The 13,958-nt window shown below is 30.9% G+C and overlaps 2 protein-coding genes across 2 annotated transcripts; one reads left to right on the top strand and one right to left on the bottom strand.

Annotated features, from left to right (window-relative positions):
- Window positions 1-4,992: 4,992 nt before the first annotated feature.
- On the bottom strand, window positions 4,993-5,899 carry LOC149178472 (cysteine-rich receptor-like protein kinase 2). The gene is made up of 3 exons (XM_089422112.1): window positions 5,506-5,899; window positions 5,266-5,400; window positions 4,993-5,153 (listed from the first exon to the last, which is right to left on the bottom strand). Exons 1-3 carry the CDS (start codon window positions 5,897-5,899, stop codon window positions 5,098-5,100), a joined length of 585 nt encoding a protein of 194 aa, XP_089278238.1. The 3' UTR covers window positions 4,993-5,097.
- Window positions 5,900-8,321: 2,422 nt separating this feature from the next.
- LOC149178471 (uncharacterized) lies at window positions 8,322-10,270 on the top strand. Its single transcript, XM_089422111.1, has 6 exons — window positions 8,322-8,645; window positions 8,807-9,040; window positions 9,152-9,238; window positions 9,404-9,520; window positions 9,621-9,746; window positions 9,990-10,270. The coding sequence occupies exons 1-6, from the start codon at window positions 8,322-8,324 to the stop codon at window positions 10,173-10,175; spliced, it is 1,074 nt and encodes a 357-aa protein (XP_089278237.1). The 3' UTR covers window positions 10,176-10,270.
- Window positions 10,271-13,958: the final 3,688 nt, after the last annotated feature.

Raw genomic sequence — 13,958 nt, 5'->3', positions numbered from 1 at the left:
ATACTCTGTGGCTCTCCATGTCTCAATGTATAAGTTAGACCAACATAGTTACTTATTTTGGTTTATAGGCCTCTGCAATGTAATCCTTTTATATGCCAACCACCCTTTTTCCACCCTTTTTCTAAACAAATGACTTTTACCAATTATCTCTCTTACACATTTATACACAATTAATTGCTTGTAATAATAATAATGTAAAACCTATTAAACTAATTTATTAACTTAATTGGTTGAAAATTTTAATAATAAAATATAAACCAATTTAAAATTATAACACAATTAATTACTTGTAATAATAATAATGTAAAAAGTATTAAACTAATTTATTAATTTAATTGGTTGAAAAAATCTAATAATAAAATATAAACCAATTTAAAATAAAATAAATTAAGGAGTTGATGATAGTTAAATGGACAAAATATGTATGTTAATATAAAGTAACACTCAGATTAGACTTTTATATATTAATTTAACTATATAGTATTTTTATATATCGATTTACCTATGAAGTTAAAATAATTAAAAAAAAAATTATTATAAAATTTGTTTTAAATTATTTTATTAATTAAAATTTATTTTCCCTCCTTTTAATATTATATTGGTGTTATTTCAATAATCTAGAACAAATATTAAAATTACTAAATATTTTAAATTTAATATCTTATTCAGAAATACAAAATATCTACGATAAAGTTTTAAATTCATATTAACAAGAAATAAACCAATAAAATAAAATACTATAAACTAATATAATTCTATAAATCGTGACTGAAATATTGTGAAGCCCTTAATATTTTTTTTGGCACTATCTCTCTCCAGTCTATAAAATTTTTTTTGGCACTATCTCTCTCCAGTCTATAAAATCATACAGAGACAAATATTTAATTTTTGAAAAAGTTGGTGAAGTTCAATGCTATAAGAAAAAAAACTAAAAACAGGAATAAACTGCAATGAAGTAATTATAGAGAGTTTTTTTCTTCTGAAAAAGAAACATTCTAAAGAATATTGGTTTAAAAAAAATATCCTATATGCAACTTTTTGAATGTAAATTGCCAAATCGAAATGAGACACGAGAGGAACACAAGACTTGAAATGCTAAACTGCATTTGGGCGTCCTTAGAAAAGGCCCAACCTTTTCAAATAATCAGTTTCACCATTAAGTTGGAGGATGGCCTCTAAAATCTTTCGTTTTTCAAAGTTTTAATGTAGGTCAAATTTATGTAATTGATAAATGGTGTTTTTGGTCCACATGGGGTAGCTCAAGCGGCAAGGGCCGTGGAAATGAAGTCTCACCGAACCGGAAGTCTTGGGTTCAAATCTTGGGCTACCCCTCCCCCGTAGAGGGGTACATAATGGACATGTAAATCAGAGAGTCCCGCCCCAGCTTACAAAAAAAAAAAAAAAAAAGATAAATGGTGTTTTTGGATACAAGACTAAAAGTAAAAGGTTTACGTTTCATCTTTTCACCAGAAGAATTATGTTTTGAGGGAGTTGTTTTCAATTGTGAGGTAAATTATGTTTTGAGAGAGTTGTTTTTAATTGTGAGGTTGTATTTTGTTTGTATTTGTTAATAAATTTCAATAAATTAAATAAATGTTTGTATTATTTTGAATAGAATAAATTAAAAATAGTTAAATTTAAATTTTTGGTGAATTTATTTTTCTTTTAAATTAGGTTTTTTATTTTTCCCTTTTTAAATAAGATAAAATTATAGTTTGATTTATTATTTTTTCTAAATTCCCATAATTTAGATATTTTAAAATAAATTAAAATTATTATAATCACATTTTATATGAGCAATAGAAATTATATCTTTAAACAAAATTTCTTTATTTTGAAATAAAATTTCTATAAAAATTAAGTAAACAATAAAAAAATACAAGTAAATCTAAAACATATTAATTAATTCATTTTTAAATTATGTTATAACGTTTCTATATATATATATATTAAAAGTAGTTGAAAATAAGCTTTGTAATTAATTATTTTCCCTATCATAACACATATGGTTCTAGAGTATATCTATTTCCTATACACTTTTGTAGTAATTTATATTCTCCAGTATAGAAATACTCTGGATCAAAGGAAAACAATCACAAATCAAATATGTTTTGTCATAAAGAAAGCTAACTAGTTTGATATGAGAATTCAGATTATGTAATCCAGAAAAGGAAAGATAGAAAATTGATCCAATAGTACTCTTTTTTATATTGATCTAAAAGTAGTGTTTTTTTCCTCTAAAAAAATGGTTCACGCTATATAAAACTACTTGAATGGATGGGGATTATTGAATTTGAGGGTCTTCGGTAAAGCACTTCTGTGAAAATCTCTATGGAGGGGAATATATGGGGAAGGGCCTTGGAGCACTACCATTAAAATGAAATACATGAGAGGCAAAGACATGGAATATTGGTTTCGACTAGGAAGGATTGGGGCCAAGCTTGGGTCTGCGATATGGCTCAGCTTCGCAAAGTCGAGCAATATTTCCTAATGAACCTGAAATGGTGCCTACAGACAAGCAGTCGAATCCTCATTGGTATAGACCCCATCATGAGCGGACATGAGAATATCTCCTTTCCCGAAAGGATCCTGATCTTCCTCCATAATAAAGGCTATTTCACGTGGGACAAGCTTATAGCAGGATGGCAAGGCCCTCTCCCTTCTTGGAAATCAGCCGATGATCTTAGTATGTCGGAGACTATGGCAAGTCAATGGAACACAGTCATAAATGTCCTGAGAAGCTGCGGTTTTCACAGGTCCAGGCTACATGATTATCTAATCTGGAGGACACCAACTGCAAATATACAGGTTTGCGTCAAGGATATATACACCGATCTAATTGGTTTAAAGTCCGTGCACTCTAATCCCATTTTCCCTTCAGCTTTCTAGAAAACAGGATGCTCTCCAAAATTAATTTACTTCTCGTGGCTGGTGTTTAACAATAAAAATCTGTCCTGGGAAAATTTAAAGAAAAGAAAATGGCATGGGCCGAGCAGGTGCCTAATGTGCGAATCTGAAGAGGAAACCAATTTTCATATGTTCTTCCAATGCAAATCTATACAGCAAATATGGCATGAACTGGCAATTTTATATGGCTTCCCTCTCGTCTCTCATGCTTCTACGCACGCAGCTTTTGAATGGTGGAGCAGACAGAGAGATTCATGGAGATCCTTCATTATTATCGTCTTATGGTGTGCATGGAAATGGAGAAACAAAATTATTTTCAAAGATGTAAAAGAGCCTCTAAAGGATATATTACAACGCATCATAACCATCTACGACTCTGTTCCAAAAAAGCAACCCAAATCGAAAGCCGTCAACAGAAATGGACAAGAAGACTTCCTCTCCAGGGCCCCAAGGGCTTTTTTTGATGGCGCTGCACAACAAAACTCTTTTGGCTGTGGGGTTCTCATTATAATGGATGAGGATCTTCAATATAATCTTTCTTGGAATGCAGGGAAGGGCACTAACATCATGGCTGAGGCGAAAGCCCTTGCGAGTCTTCTCGCCTTCTGTATATTTTTTGATATACAATCCATTTCTATCTTTGGGGACTCCAAAACCATGGTCGATCATGTCAATGAAAAAAGTCGTATCAGTTGCCCACACCTTTCTGCTTGGATGGACAAGATTATGTTTTTTGGGGCCTTATGAGTGATATAGAGCTCAGAACCAGCTTGCAGACAGCTTGTCAAAGGAGGGTCTTCATCTAGAAACAGGGACCTTGTCCATTAAGGTAATTTATGGCTAGGAATCCTTCTTCATTCAAGATTTCTCTCCCCTGGGCTTTTAATCTCTTTCCTTTTCCCATAGGTCTGTTTTTCATCTTTTTGTTTTTTTCCTAACATATGTATGGCTTATGAATGCTTCTTATCTATCTCTGATCTTCATCTCCGAATATGCATGAGGTGTCCCAATATTTTGTATCTGTTTATACAAAGCTTCTACATCTTCCTATGAGGATCTCATCCTCCAGTTTTTGTATCCTATGGTCCTAGAATTTCCAGCATCAAATTGCTTGATATGTACTATCTGAAACCTTTATATAGTCTCAATATAATAGATACCTTTATATAGTCTCAATATAATAGATCATGCTTTTTCTTTTTGGAAAAAAAACCATAATTCAACCACTTGAATTATGGTAGAAGTTTCTTCAAAAAAAAAATTGTGCACTTAATGTAGCGTACCGTCAATGCAGTGTCCATGTTCTCTTATTTATTCGTTGAACCAGGCAATGAATCCATGGTACATTGATTGGTGCAAAAATAAAATGCAATAAATTCATGATTCAACCAAACCAATGACGTTAAGTATGCCTACAACTGCTTGCATGCTCCAGTCTATCTTGCTTTCAAATTTGTTTGGAAAATTATGAAAATTTCTCGAGATTTTGATAAGATATGGCAGATTTTTTCTGGGATGTTGAACAGAAAGCCGCAGTCTATTTTGCTTTCAAATTTGTTTGGAAAATTATGAAAATTTCTCAAGAGTCTATTTTGCTTTCAAATTTGTTTGGAAAATTATGAAAATTTCTCAAGATTTTGATAAAATATAGCAGATTTTTTTTAAATTTTGTTAATCTAAATTACAAGATGCTCAAGGTTTTGATAGTACTAAAACCATTTCCATTATAAAACTATTTCCACTCTCAACTCTCAAAAACTAGATTTATTTAAACATAAAACCATTTCCGCCCTCAAAAACTGGATTTATTTAAACCTTCTTATTGTAATTTTTTTGAACTGGATTTATTTAAACATTCTTATTGCAATTTTTTTTTTAAATTTTTAGCCAGATTCCGGCCACGATTTTCAACCCCTGGGTAGACGACGCCGGAAACAAATACTGAAATTGATTCAAACTGTACCCCGGAAACAAATACTGAAATTGATGCAAACTGTACCTTCTTGTGATAACCATGGTCAGTAGGGGAAGGACAAATGGTTTTTAAAAGAATAAAATAAAAAGTATCATCAGATTTTAGGAACATACTCTCGACATTCCTAGCCCCTGGAATCGAGCCCAAACAGCACTCAGCGGCAGACCTGTAACTTCAAGTATTCTAAGGTTTGTCAGCCAACCCCCATAAGATTTTCATCTGCACACATTTAGACGCCCGCAACACATCTTCAAATGCCGGACACTGATCCCTGATCCCAAATATTTCCAAAACCAGTAACTGATATAAAAATAACATGATAATCCGAAAGAAGGGTGATCATTTAAAAAATCACAAGCTAATAAGTGCACACTGAATGATACCTCTGGTTAGAGAAATCTGTTGCCAAAATTTTCGAGAGGAAAATTTCCATATGCAAAGGCCAATGGCCGCAATTAACCCAACTGTAGCGGATGCCACGGCCAGAGTTACTCCAAGCACTTTAGATCTTTGGCCTCCTGCAAATTTGCACAAGAAAATTGGCTACCTTTTAATTCACAAAAGAAAAAACATTACAAAACCAGTAGATATTCTTATCATGGTAAACTATATGACGAAAATACCCGATTCAGGAAGAGCGTTGAAAAATGCGTAAAGCTCAGAACGCAAATAGCAGTTCATGGATACGAATTGAGAGCCAATAGCTCCAGTCTGGCATCCGGATATTTGTGACAGGGCAAAATCCAGCCACGATCCGCAGTCTGTGGAGGATAAATCTCTCCAACACTGCCCTATGCTGTAGATATGCTCCGTCGCATTATATGGCGCAACAGCTGAATCTGCAGCAAAAAGTTTAGGAGGAGAAACCCATACACTCCTCGGCCTGGAGGGCCGAAGACGGAAAACCGAAGGGAAAGCTGATGGACGGGTTAAATAAGGGCGTCGATATGCATGAAGCTGAGAGACGGGTGGATGATTTGAGCAACCTGGCAGACAAGGGTGATGGCGTTCCTGCATGGTGATCACGTGGTGGCTTCAGATGTGACCATTAGACTTATGACCTGGTGGTTTTATATGAGTATCGTTTTGATAAACGTAATATTATTTCAGAGCTGGCTAGAACTCTTCTCAGTCATTGCAGCTAGAACGCTTGTCATTGCAAGAACGTCATTGTTCTAGAAAGGTCAGTGGCAGGTTTAATCGCTGATTGCCAGTTGTCGTTGTCCTCATCGTCTCTAGGTCATTGCCGCTTATAGCCAGTTGATTGTGTGGAATAACCGGTGGAATAACTATCGCATACCATGAATTTCACTTCTACACTACCATATGTTCTTTTTTACCACCTCTTACAACAACTCTCTCACGGACAATTAAATAAATTTTACATATGTTTTTTCTTACTATCTCGTATGACAACTATCTTAGGTATGATGAAATTAATTATGGAATTAATTTTCCATGTCATTTTTTGCTGTCTAGTATAGCAACTCTCTCAGATGAAATTATTTTTTTGTTGGTTTCTTTTAGTAATATGGTTTATTTGCTTTCTCTCTTTCAATAAATCAAGTAAATTATTATATTAATATTGGTTAAAAATTTAATTTAATCACAAGTCGCGACATGCCATCCTTGAAATTAAAAATAAAGAAAATCAATTTTATGATCATTTTTTTCACTCTCCTTAATCTTACAATCGAATGGCGGATACCTCACCGCAAGTAAAATGTCCGCCCTTGAAATTAAAAATAAAGAAAATCAATTTTATGATCATTTTTTTCACTCTCCTTAGTCTTACAATCGAATGGCGGATACCTCACCGCAAGTAAAATGTCCGCATTCGATTTGGCGATAGTTATAAAAATTATGAGTTAATTATTAATTTAAACAACTCACCAAGTTGGAATAACCTCTGCAAGGTAGTTCCGATAACACAGTGAAGAGAACAAACTATCGAGCTCAGTTAGACAAACATGGTAGGTTAAACAATAAGAATTTAGTAGCAAAACCGAGCAAATCTCTATCGGAATGAATTGGTGAAATGAGATAATGTTTTGGCAAAGGGAAGGTTGATATGACCACCATTGGATCAAAATGAATAAATTCCAACCATTGATTAAATACCTGGGGGCTAACCATAGATTGCATGTGAAGTCATCTGGACTCGTGTAGGGGGACCAATAGATAAGCCCCATATAATCAAAGTTATACTGTGTTTATTCCATATTATGGCATGTATAATAAAGAAAAGTACTTTGGGAAACCATCAAATAATACCTGTGGTGGAACGCTAGTATAAATAATAACATAAAGTTTAACATAAAGTTTGTTAAGTTGGTTCAAATCACCGTTGCATACATCAAAACTATATTTCACCATTTTTAGATAGGAACTTAGGACATATAAGATATATGTCACAGAAAGGAAACACGCCTATATACATACCAAGTAAGAAACAATGTGTATCTACCAGAGGAACTTAGGTTAAAAATGGTTAAACCCTATTTTATATTTATTATATATAAAGGTGTGTGAAGAAATGTTAAAGGGCTATAAAGCCTTGTTAAAATAACTAAAGGGAAAAAACAAACATATATGTAGTTAAGGAAGCCAGGGAAAAGAAAAGTTGAAGAAATTAAAGAAGGAATAGAACTAAATAATTAAATAACAAAAGCTTAACATAATGTTATTTTGTTGAATCTGGAAGGAAGCCAGAAAGAAAAGAAAATAAAATAAAATAAAAAAAGAAGTTGAAGAACTTGAAGAAGGAATAAAACTAAATAATTAGATAACAAAAGCTTAACTAATTTTATTTTCTTGAATCTGATCTTCTCTTCTATGACTAAAATTAAAGAGAGACAAAATATGGAAAAATTGAGCATCTCTCACTCAACCTCTAGATTCACTAGCATGAAAGTAGATACATTTAAGGTATTACAAATCAGCTAAAGAGTTGGGACAAATTCCTGATAAATACGATCTACATCTTAAATAAATCTCACAACTTGACTAAGAAACCATAATCTCAACAAACATACGAAAATACAACGAGAATGTACGAGTTTGAAGTAAATTTACTTTTTCGTTTCATAATAAAAAAATCCCAAAGTGACACTGACCAACCACCGTATATTTAGCTTATATCTATTCACTTTGTTAACTGGAAAAATTTATATTTATGTGTTGACATTATTTAACTCTTTTCATTATTTATGTGTTGAGTTCTTATCATCTACATAAAAAGTTTAGTTCCAACAAATAGATATGTTTTTTGTCCAGTAACGTATTATATATAGCGTTTTGATATAGAATTTGTGCTTGCCGGATGTGCAACAATGACCACAAAAAAATAGATATGAATATTGATTTTTATTTTAATGTGTTTTTATGATGTTTTTAACAACATTGTTGTTTACATATTTATTTATAAGGAAATAAGAAAATGGAGGAAATTAGACATGAATGGGAGGTAACTATCAAAGGCACCAAGCAAGTGTTCACTTGTCTTGTTGGTGGCTGTGCGGGGAATTTGAGTCGATCTAAGCTATCTAGTCTTAATCATCATCGCGCTACCACCCACAATCTCCCACCAATTCCTCCGCGTCAAAGAGGTCGAGCAAGAGATGCAAATGCTACATGGGCAGTCAAATCAACAAGTGCAGTTAAAAGGCAAAATGCCAAAATACAATATGACTTAGATGCAAGGCTATGTCGTGCACGACAACAAGCATATAAAAGATTTGTCAATGAAGAAATTCTTTCAGCTGTAAGTATTTATTAGTATTTATTTGTATATGATTTTTTATTAATATTGTCAATGAAGAAATTCTTTCAGCTGTAAGTATTTATTAGTATTTATCTGTATATGTTTTCTATTAATATTAGTTTATTGTCATGGACTAAATTCATCGAAACTTGTTTTCACAGTCAGTTGCTACATTTGATCAGCTTAGTGACACTTCAAAGCAAAGGATTTGTGAAAAAATTCAACGTTGGGATCAGAGTCTACCTCGTAGACGCATGCAGACAATGAAGCGCATAGATATTGCTAGAAAAGAGAAAGCAAGCACTGAGGTTCCCGATGATGTGGGGGAAGAAGGATCAGATGGGCACAGCCATATATTAAACTTTGATGAAACCAATCAGGACAATGACAACACAGTTGAGTCCATTTTTTTTGCATATATTAATTTTTTAGACATTTTAACATTAAATAATATTTATATTTATTATAATTGTATACTAATTTCTCATTGTTATTGATATGCATAGCCTAATCAACAAAATTCCCCAAATTCAAGCCACCAACCATTGCGACGCTCACCTAGATTTCAAGGTTTTCAAGGGGTTACTGGGCCAGTAAGTTTTTAATCCATATAACCTATTCCACCGAAAATATTAATACATAAATTGTTATGTTTTACCATAATGATGGGATGAGAAATGGATGTTCTGTATTATATATCCTTATCTTTGATTTTTTTTTATTATGTGTGTGTGTGTTATTTCTTATTTATGGTGCAGGTGTTCCCTTTGGAACAATCACAATCAATGAAAACCCCTTGTAGAAGCCTTAAGAAGAATGGCAATGAAATGGTTCAAATGCTACAACCATCTTCATGTCCAATGTCACAATGCAAGGTAAGACTATATTTATTTATACTCTTATAATTTTATCATATTTTTACATTTAATTATTTTTTATTCACATACTTATATCTATGTATAATCTAATGTTCAGAGCAATGAATATACATCTCCTAAAACACCTTTGCACATGTATGATGGTGGACATGATACTCAGCAAAAATCACCTTCTCCTCAACCATTGCGGCATTCATCTAGACTTCAAGATAAATTAGGAGAGGTAAGTTATATACTACATATCTTAGCTCATAATAACATTGACATATTTTTTTATGACTAGTCAATGCATTTTCTTTTCATATTCCTTACATGTTCACCATATTCTCATTATATCTATATAGATTTTGATATTTATTAATAGCTAGTCAATGAAATGTCTTTTCATATTCGTTACATGGTGAGCATATTTTCATTATATCTATGTGGATTTTGATATTTATTGATAATGTTTTAATTTTCACAGAAAACAAAAAAGATAAATGTTGATGCTATGGTTAAAAGGACCAAAATCACGCCAAAGGACTTGAAAGCACGTGGGTTCAAGTCACGCAAACAATACATAGAGCATATATGCTCAACTAGCATTGCTCTCACTAAACCCACTAGGTTTGCTACTTTGAAGGCTAAACATTCCAGCAAGTTTAAATGACTTAGGCTACAATAATACAACTTTAGCCATTGTTTTATCTATAAAGGGGCTACAAGGACAGTTTCAATATATGTAATCTCTGTATTTTTTAGACTTTTTAATACATCATTTTTGTTTCCAAAAATTGTTTCCATTTCCCTTATTGAAGGTAATGATAGCATAGTAAAGGATATTTATGGTCATGAAATGAGTTCATTAAGTGGATTTCCTTCACTAGTTAAGTTATGTCATTGCAAAATGGTGAGACTTATTTCTAACAAAAGGAACATGAAACTAAAACGTGTTGAGAATAATTGAAAATTATTTTATTATATTTTTAAATGCATAAACAAATTTGAAGAAATAATTAAAAATAACAATAAACTAAAAATAAAATTAAATATTTAAGCCATCATATACCAATATTACCTCTATCAACTAAGCATATTAAATGTAGATTAGATTTTTTTTAAGTGTCTTCATGTTTTAATGAATAATAGTAAGTTACTGGGTGAAACTTGATGTTCATTTTTTCACTCATAGAGGATATCTACTACATTTTTGGATAGTTATTAAATCATTCACTTTGTAAGTATCAACTTCATTAATGAAAATATAATGTCTTTTGAAAGTCCTACTTCTCTAATATATTTCTAGAATCGAAAACTCCTCACTTACCCTTAATCAAATATATAATATGTGCTACATTTTATACACAATATTAAGATAAAATACCAAAAAAATAAAATAAATAAGTTATCAAATTTACTCAACAATCAACATATTAATCATAATTATAACAACTTTAACCTTAAACCTTTAACTAATATTAAAATCATTCCTAACCATGGACCAAAACAATGCACTATACTCCTTAACAATAACTTAATCAAATATATAATATGTACTACATTTTATACACAATATTAAGATAAAATACCAAAAAAATAAAATAAATAAGTTATCAAATTTACTTAACAATCAACGTATTAATCATAATTATAACAACTTTAACCTTAAACCTTTAACTAATATTAAAATCATTCCTAACCATGGACCAAAACAATGCACTATACTCCTTAACAATAACTTACATCATCTGTTATGATAAAGGAGTATATTTCCTTAGTTCGAAAACTATGTCAAAATTTTTCTTACTTTTACCTTCCAAGTACCTTTTATGTTAGCATTTAATTGAATGAAAACTTTATAGATAGAAGCCAACATTGGGAAAGGGTAAACGAACAATAACTCAAGTCCCATGGTCCCAACAACAACGAGATTGCTTCAAATCACATGGTCCAAAAATGTTGTTTGGAATGGAATGTAAAATCACCATCCAAAAGTCAAAAGTCCATTAAAGTGAAGTGGAAATTTAATTATTGAATCGGACTACAAGAAAGGCACTAAAATTCCATGAATCTACTAAATACAAGATTGATTAACTTTCCAAGAGTTGGATGACTATCTTATCTTACCTAGGTGCATGATCATTGATCTTTTTTAAATGTGAAAATACATGATTATCTTAGTATTGGGCATCAATTCCTAGTTTTCTCAATCCTTGCAAAGACCAACTATTTTGGAATGCTACAGGGAGATTGAGAATGATTTGATTAAGATACTTTAGTTGTGGAAAATGGTTTTAAGTGATATTAAGATACTAGAGTTATTTTTGTTGGACTGGGAGAGACAACTAAGAGGTGTAGATGGGTTATTGGCTTTGTCTTTTACCTAGTCAACTATTGGTGAAGTTATTGGAGAATTATGTTAGTTATGATGAGTAGTTAGATGTCAAAGTAATGATAACTGTAACGAGATCGTAAGTTATTGGAGAATTATGTTAGTGATGGTTAGTGGTGAGATGTGAGAGTAATGATAATTATAAAGTGTATGGTTTTTTTTTTTTTTAATAAAAAGCAAAATGTATATTTTGGAGAAATGTATTTAGTATTTTGTTGGTATGTAGGGTAAATCGATTCATCATAATTTTGATAATTTAATAATGGGTATTAAATAAAGTCCATTATTTTCGTATAAACAAATAGATTATGAACTTGAGTTTGTGATATATGGGTTATAATTAATAATATTAAAGTATTCAAATTAATTTATGAAACATGATAACATCTGGTTTGTAATTCGCAATTCTCTCACTCAAATTAATTCATAAAACTTATTATATAATAACATTTAGTTTATAATTCATGACATGTAGTTACTCAAATTAATTTATTAAACTTATTAAAAGATATTTATATTTTTTTTGAAAATTAAATTTATGAAACATGATAACATCTGGTTGTAATTCGCAATTTTCTCACTCAAATTAATTCATAAAACTTATTTAAATTTATTATATAATAACATTTAGTTTATAATTCATTACATGTAATCACTCAAATTAATTTATTAAACTTATTAAAAGATATATATATATATATATATAAAATTAATCAGAGATATGAATTAATGAGAGATATGAAGTTTAAATTTTTATGTAATTTTATTTATAGGATAAATATGAAAATTAAATAGAATTTATAAATACATAATATAATATTTTGTAATTCTGTAATTTTGGTTTTTATATAGTGTAATTAATAAATGAAATGGTTTTTTTAAGAATATTTTTCTCGTTAATTTTAACCAAAATATGACTAAGACTTTTAAAAACTTGAGTTTAAATTGTTTAATATGTAGAATTTGAGTGCTCTAGAGTTTTATTGGGGTGTTGAATCTATTTATGCATTCAAAAATATATTTTAAACAACAAAAAATCACAAATTTGCTTGAAATTGTATTATCGGATTCCGGTGAAAAAATGTCATTTAATCTATAAGTTAGTCTACACCTTTTGACTTCTACTTTTAAACTACTTTAGCTTAAAATGCTAAATAAATATTTTTAATATAAAACTTTAGTGGAAAATGTGAAAATCCTTCTTGATTGAAATTGAATACAAAATGTATACATATAGTGAAATTAATCTTAAAATTCTTAAAATTCAAGTTGTGAATCTTTGTATGCCCATTACTATTCTAAAGTGCAAAAATATATCCACATTGTTTAAAATGTTATTTCCTATTCACTATTTAATGAGCTTACTTATTACCCATCAACTACCAAGTGGGTTTAATCTATCATTGTGTCCATAATACATTCATTACCCCTTTGTGTAGCACCCTAAATACTCCATATTATCCTTCTTGGGCACATTACATTCCACTATTATTCACTTGTTTCATCCCAAAACCATGAGAAGAAATCATATAATATGACTTGCTAACTAATTTAGCCAATTAACACCATGCATAAGCATCCATCCATCATAGTGAAAATGTGGATATGGGGTCCGACTATGGTATTTACTCCTTGCTCTTGATTCTAGCTAATTATTTTGTTCCATGTCTTTATTGTTCTACTTTGATACCCTTATGCATTTATTTTAGTTGTATATATTCCTCCTTATAGGGTGTCTTTTTGGTTCCATGTTAACACATAGTAATTTTTTTAACACTCACACCCTTGCCATGGTGATTATTGTTTCTTCGAGTGGTGTGGCTGGCAATATACAACAACCTTACTGATTGGTTCTTCTTTCTTTCCTTCTTCAACATGTGTTTACTTTGAGTCAATTTATCTCCTTAGCTTTCCCTTCCTTATAATTCCCTTCCTAGAGTTTTTCTTCATGTATTTATTGACTCTCAAACTTTTCATTTAATGTGTCATAAGGTATTGCAATTAGATACCTTGTAAGGACTTCTTTAAGTTCTCATGTGCGTTTAAGTTCTCATGTGCGAT

Source organism: Pinus tabuliformis, chromosome 4_1 (assembly GCF_031772625.1).
Source record: "Pinus tabuliformis cultivar Carrire ecotype Pingquan chromosome 4_1, CPIR1, whole genome shotgun sequence".
NCBI classification, from domain to species: domain Eukaryota; kingdom Viridiplantae; phylum Streptophyta; class Pinopsida; order Pinales; family Pinaceae; genus Pinus; species Pinus tabuliformis.
The sequence above is the reverse complement of the archived record's forward strand: the minus strand, read 5'-3'. Positions and strand labels throughout refer to the sequence as shown.

What these genes read in the sequence shown, in the direction of transcription:
- LOC149178472 (XM_089422112.1), bottom strand. Translation starts at nt 5,899, where the DNA reads ATGCAGGAACGCCATCACCCTTGTCTGCCAGGTTGCTCAAATCATCCA. An exon ending in CAACGCTCTTCCTGAATCGG is followed by an intron (nt 5,401 to 5,505) that starts GTATTTTCGTCA and finishes GCAAATTTGCAG; the next exon opens with GAGGCCAAAGATCTAAAGTG. An exon ending in ACAGATTTCTCTAACCAGAG is followed by an intron (nt 5,154 to 5,265) that starts GTATCATTCAGT and finishes ATTTGGGATCAG; the next exon opens with GGATCAGTGTCCGGCATTTG.
- LOC149178471 (XM_089422111.1), top strand. Translation starts at nt 8,322, where the DNA reads ATGGAGGAAATTAGACATGAATGGGAGGTAACTATCAAAGGCACCAAG. An exon ending in ATCAGGACAATGACAACACA is followed by an intron (nt 9,041 to 9,151) that starts GTTGAGTCCATT and finishes TGATATGCATAG; the next exon opens with CCTAATCAACAAAATTCCCC. An exon ending in GTCCAATGTCACAATGCAAG is followed by an intron (nt 9,521 to 9,620) that starts GTAAGACTATAT and finishes TCTAATGTTCAG; the next exon opens with AGCAATGAATATACATCTCC.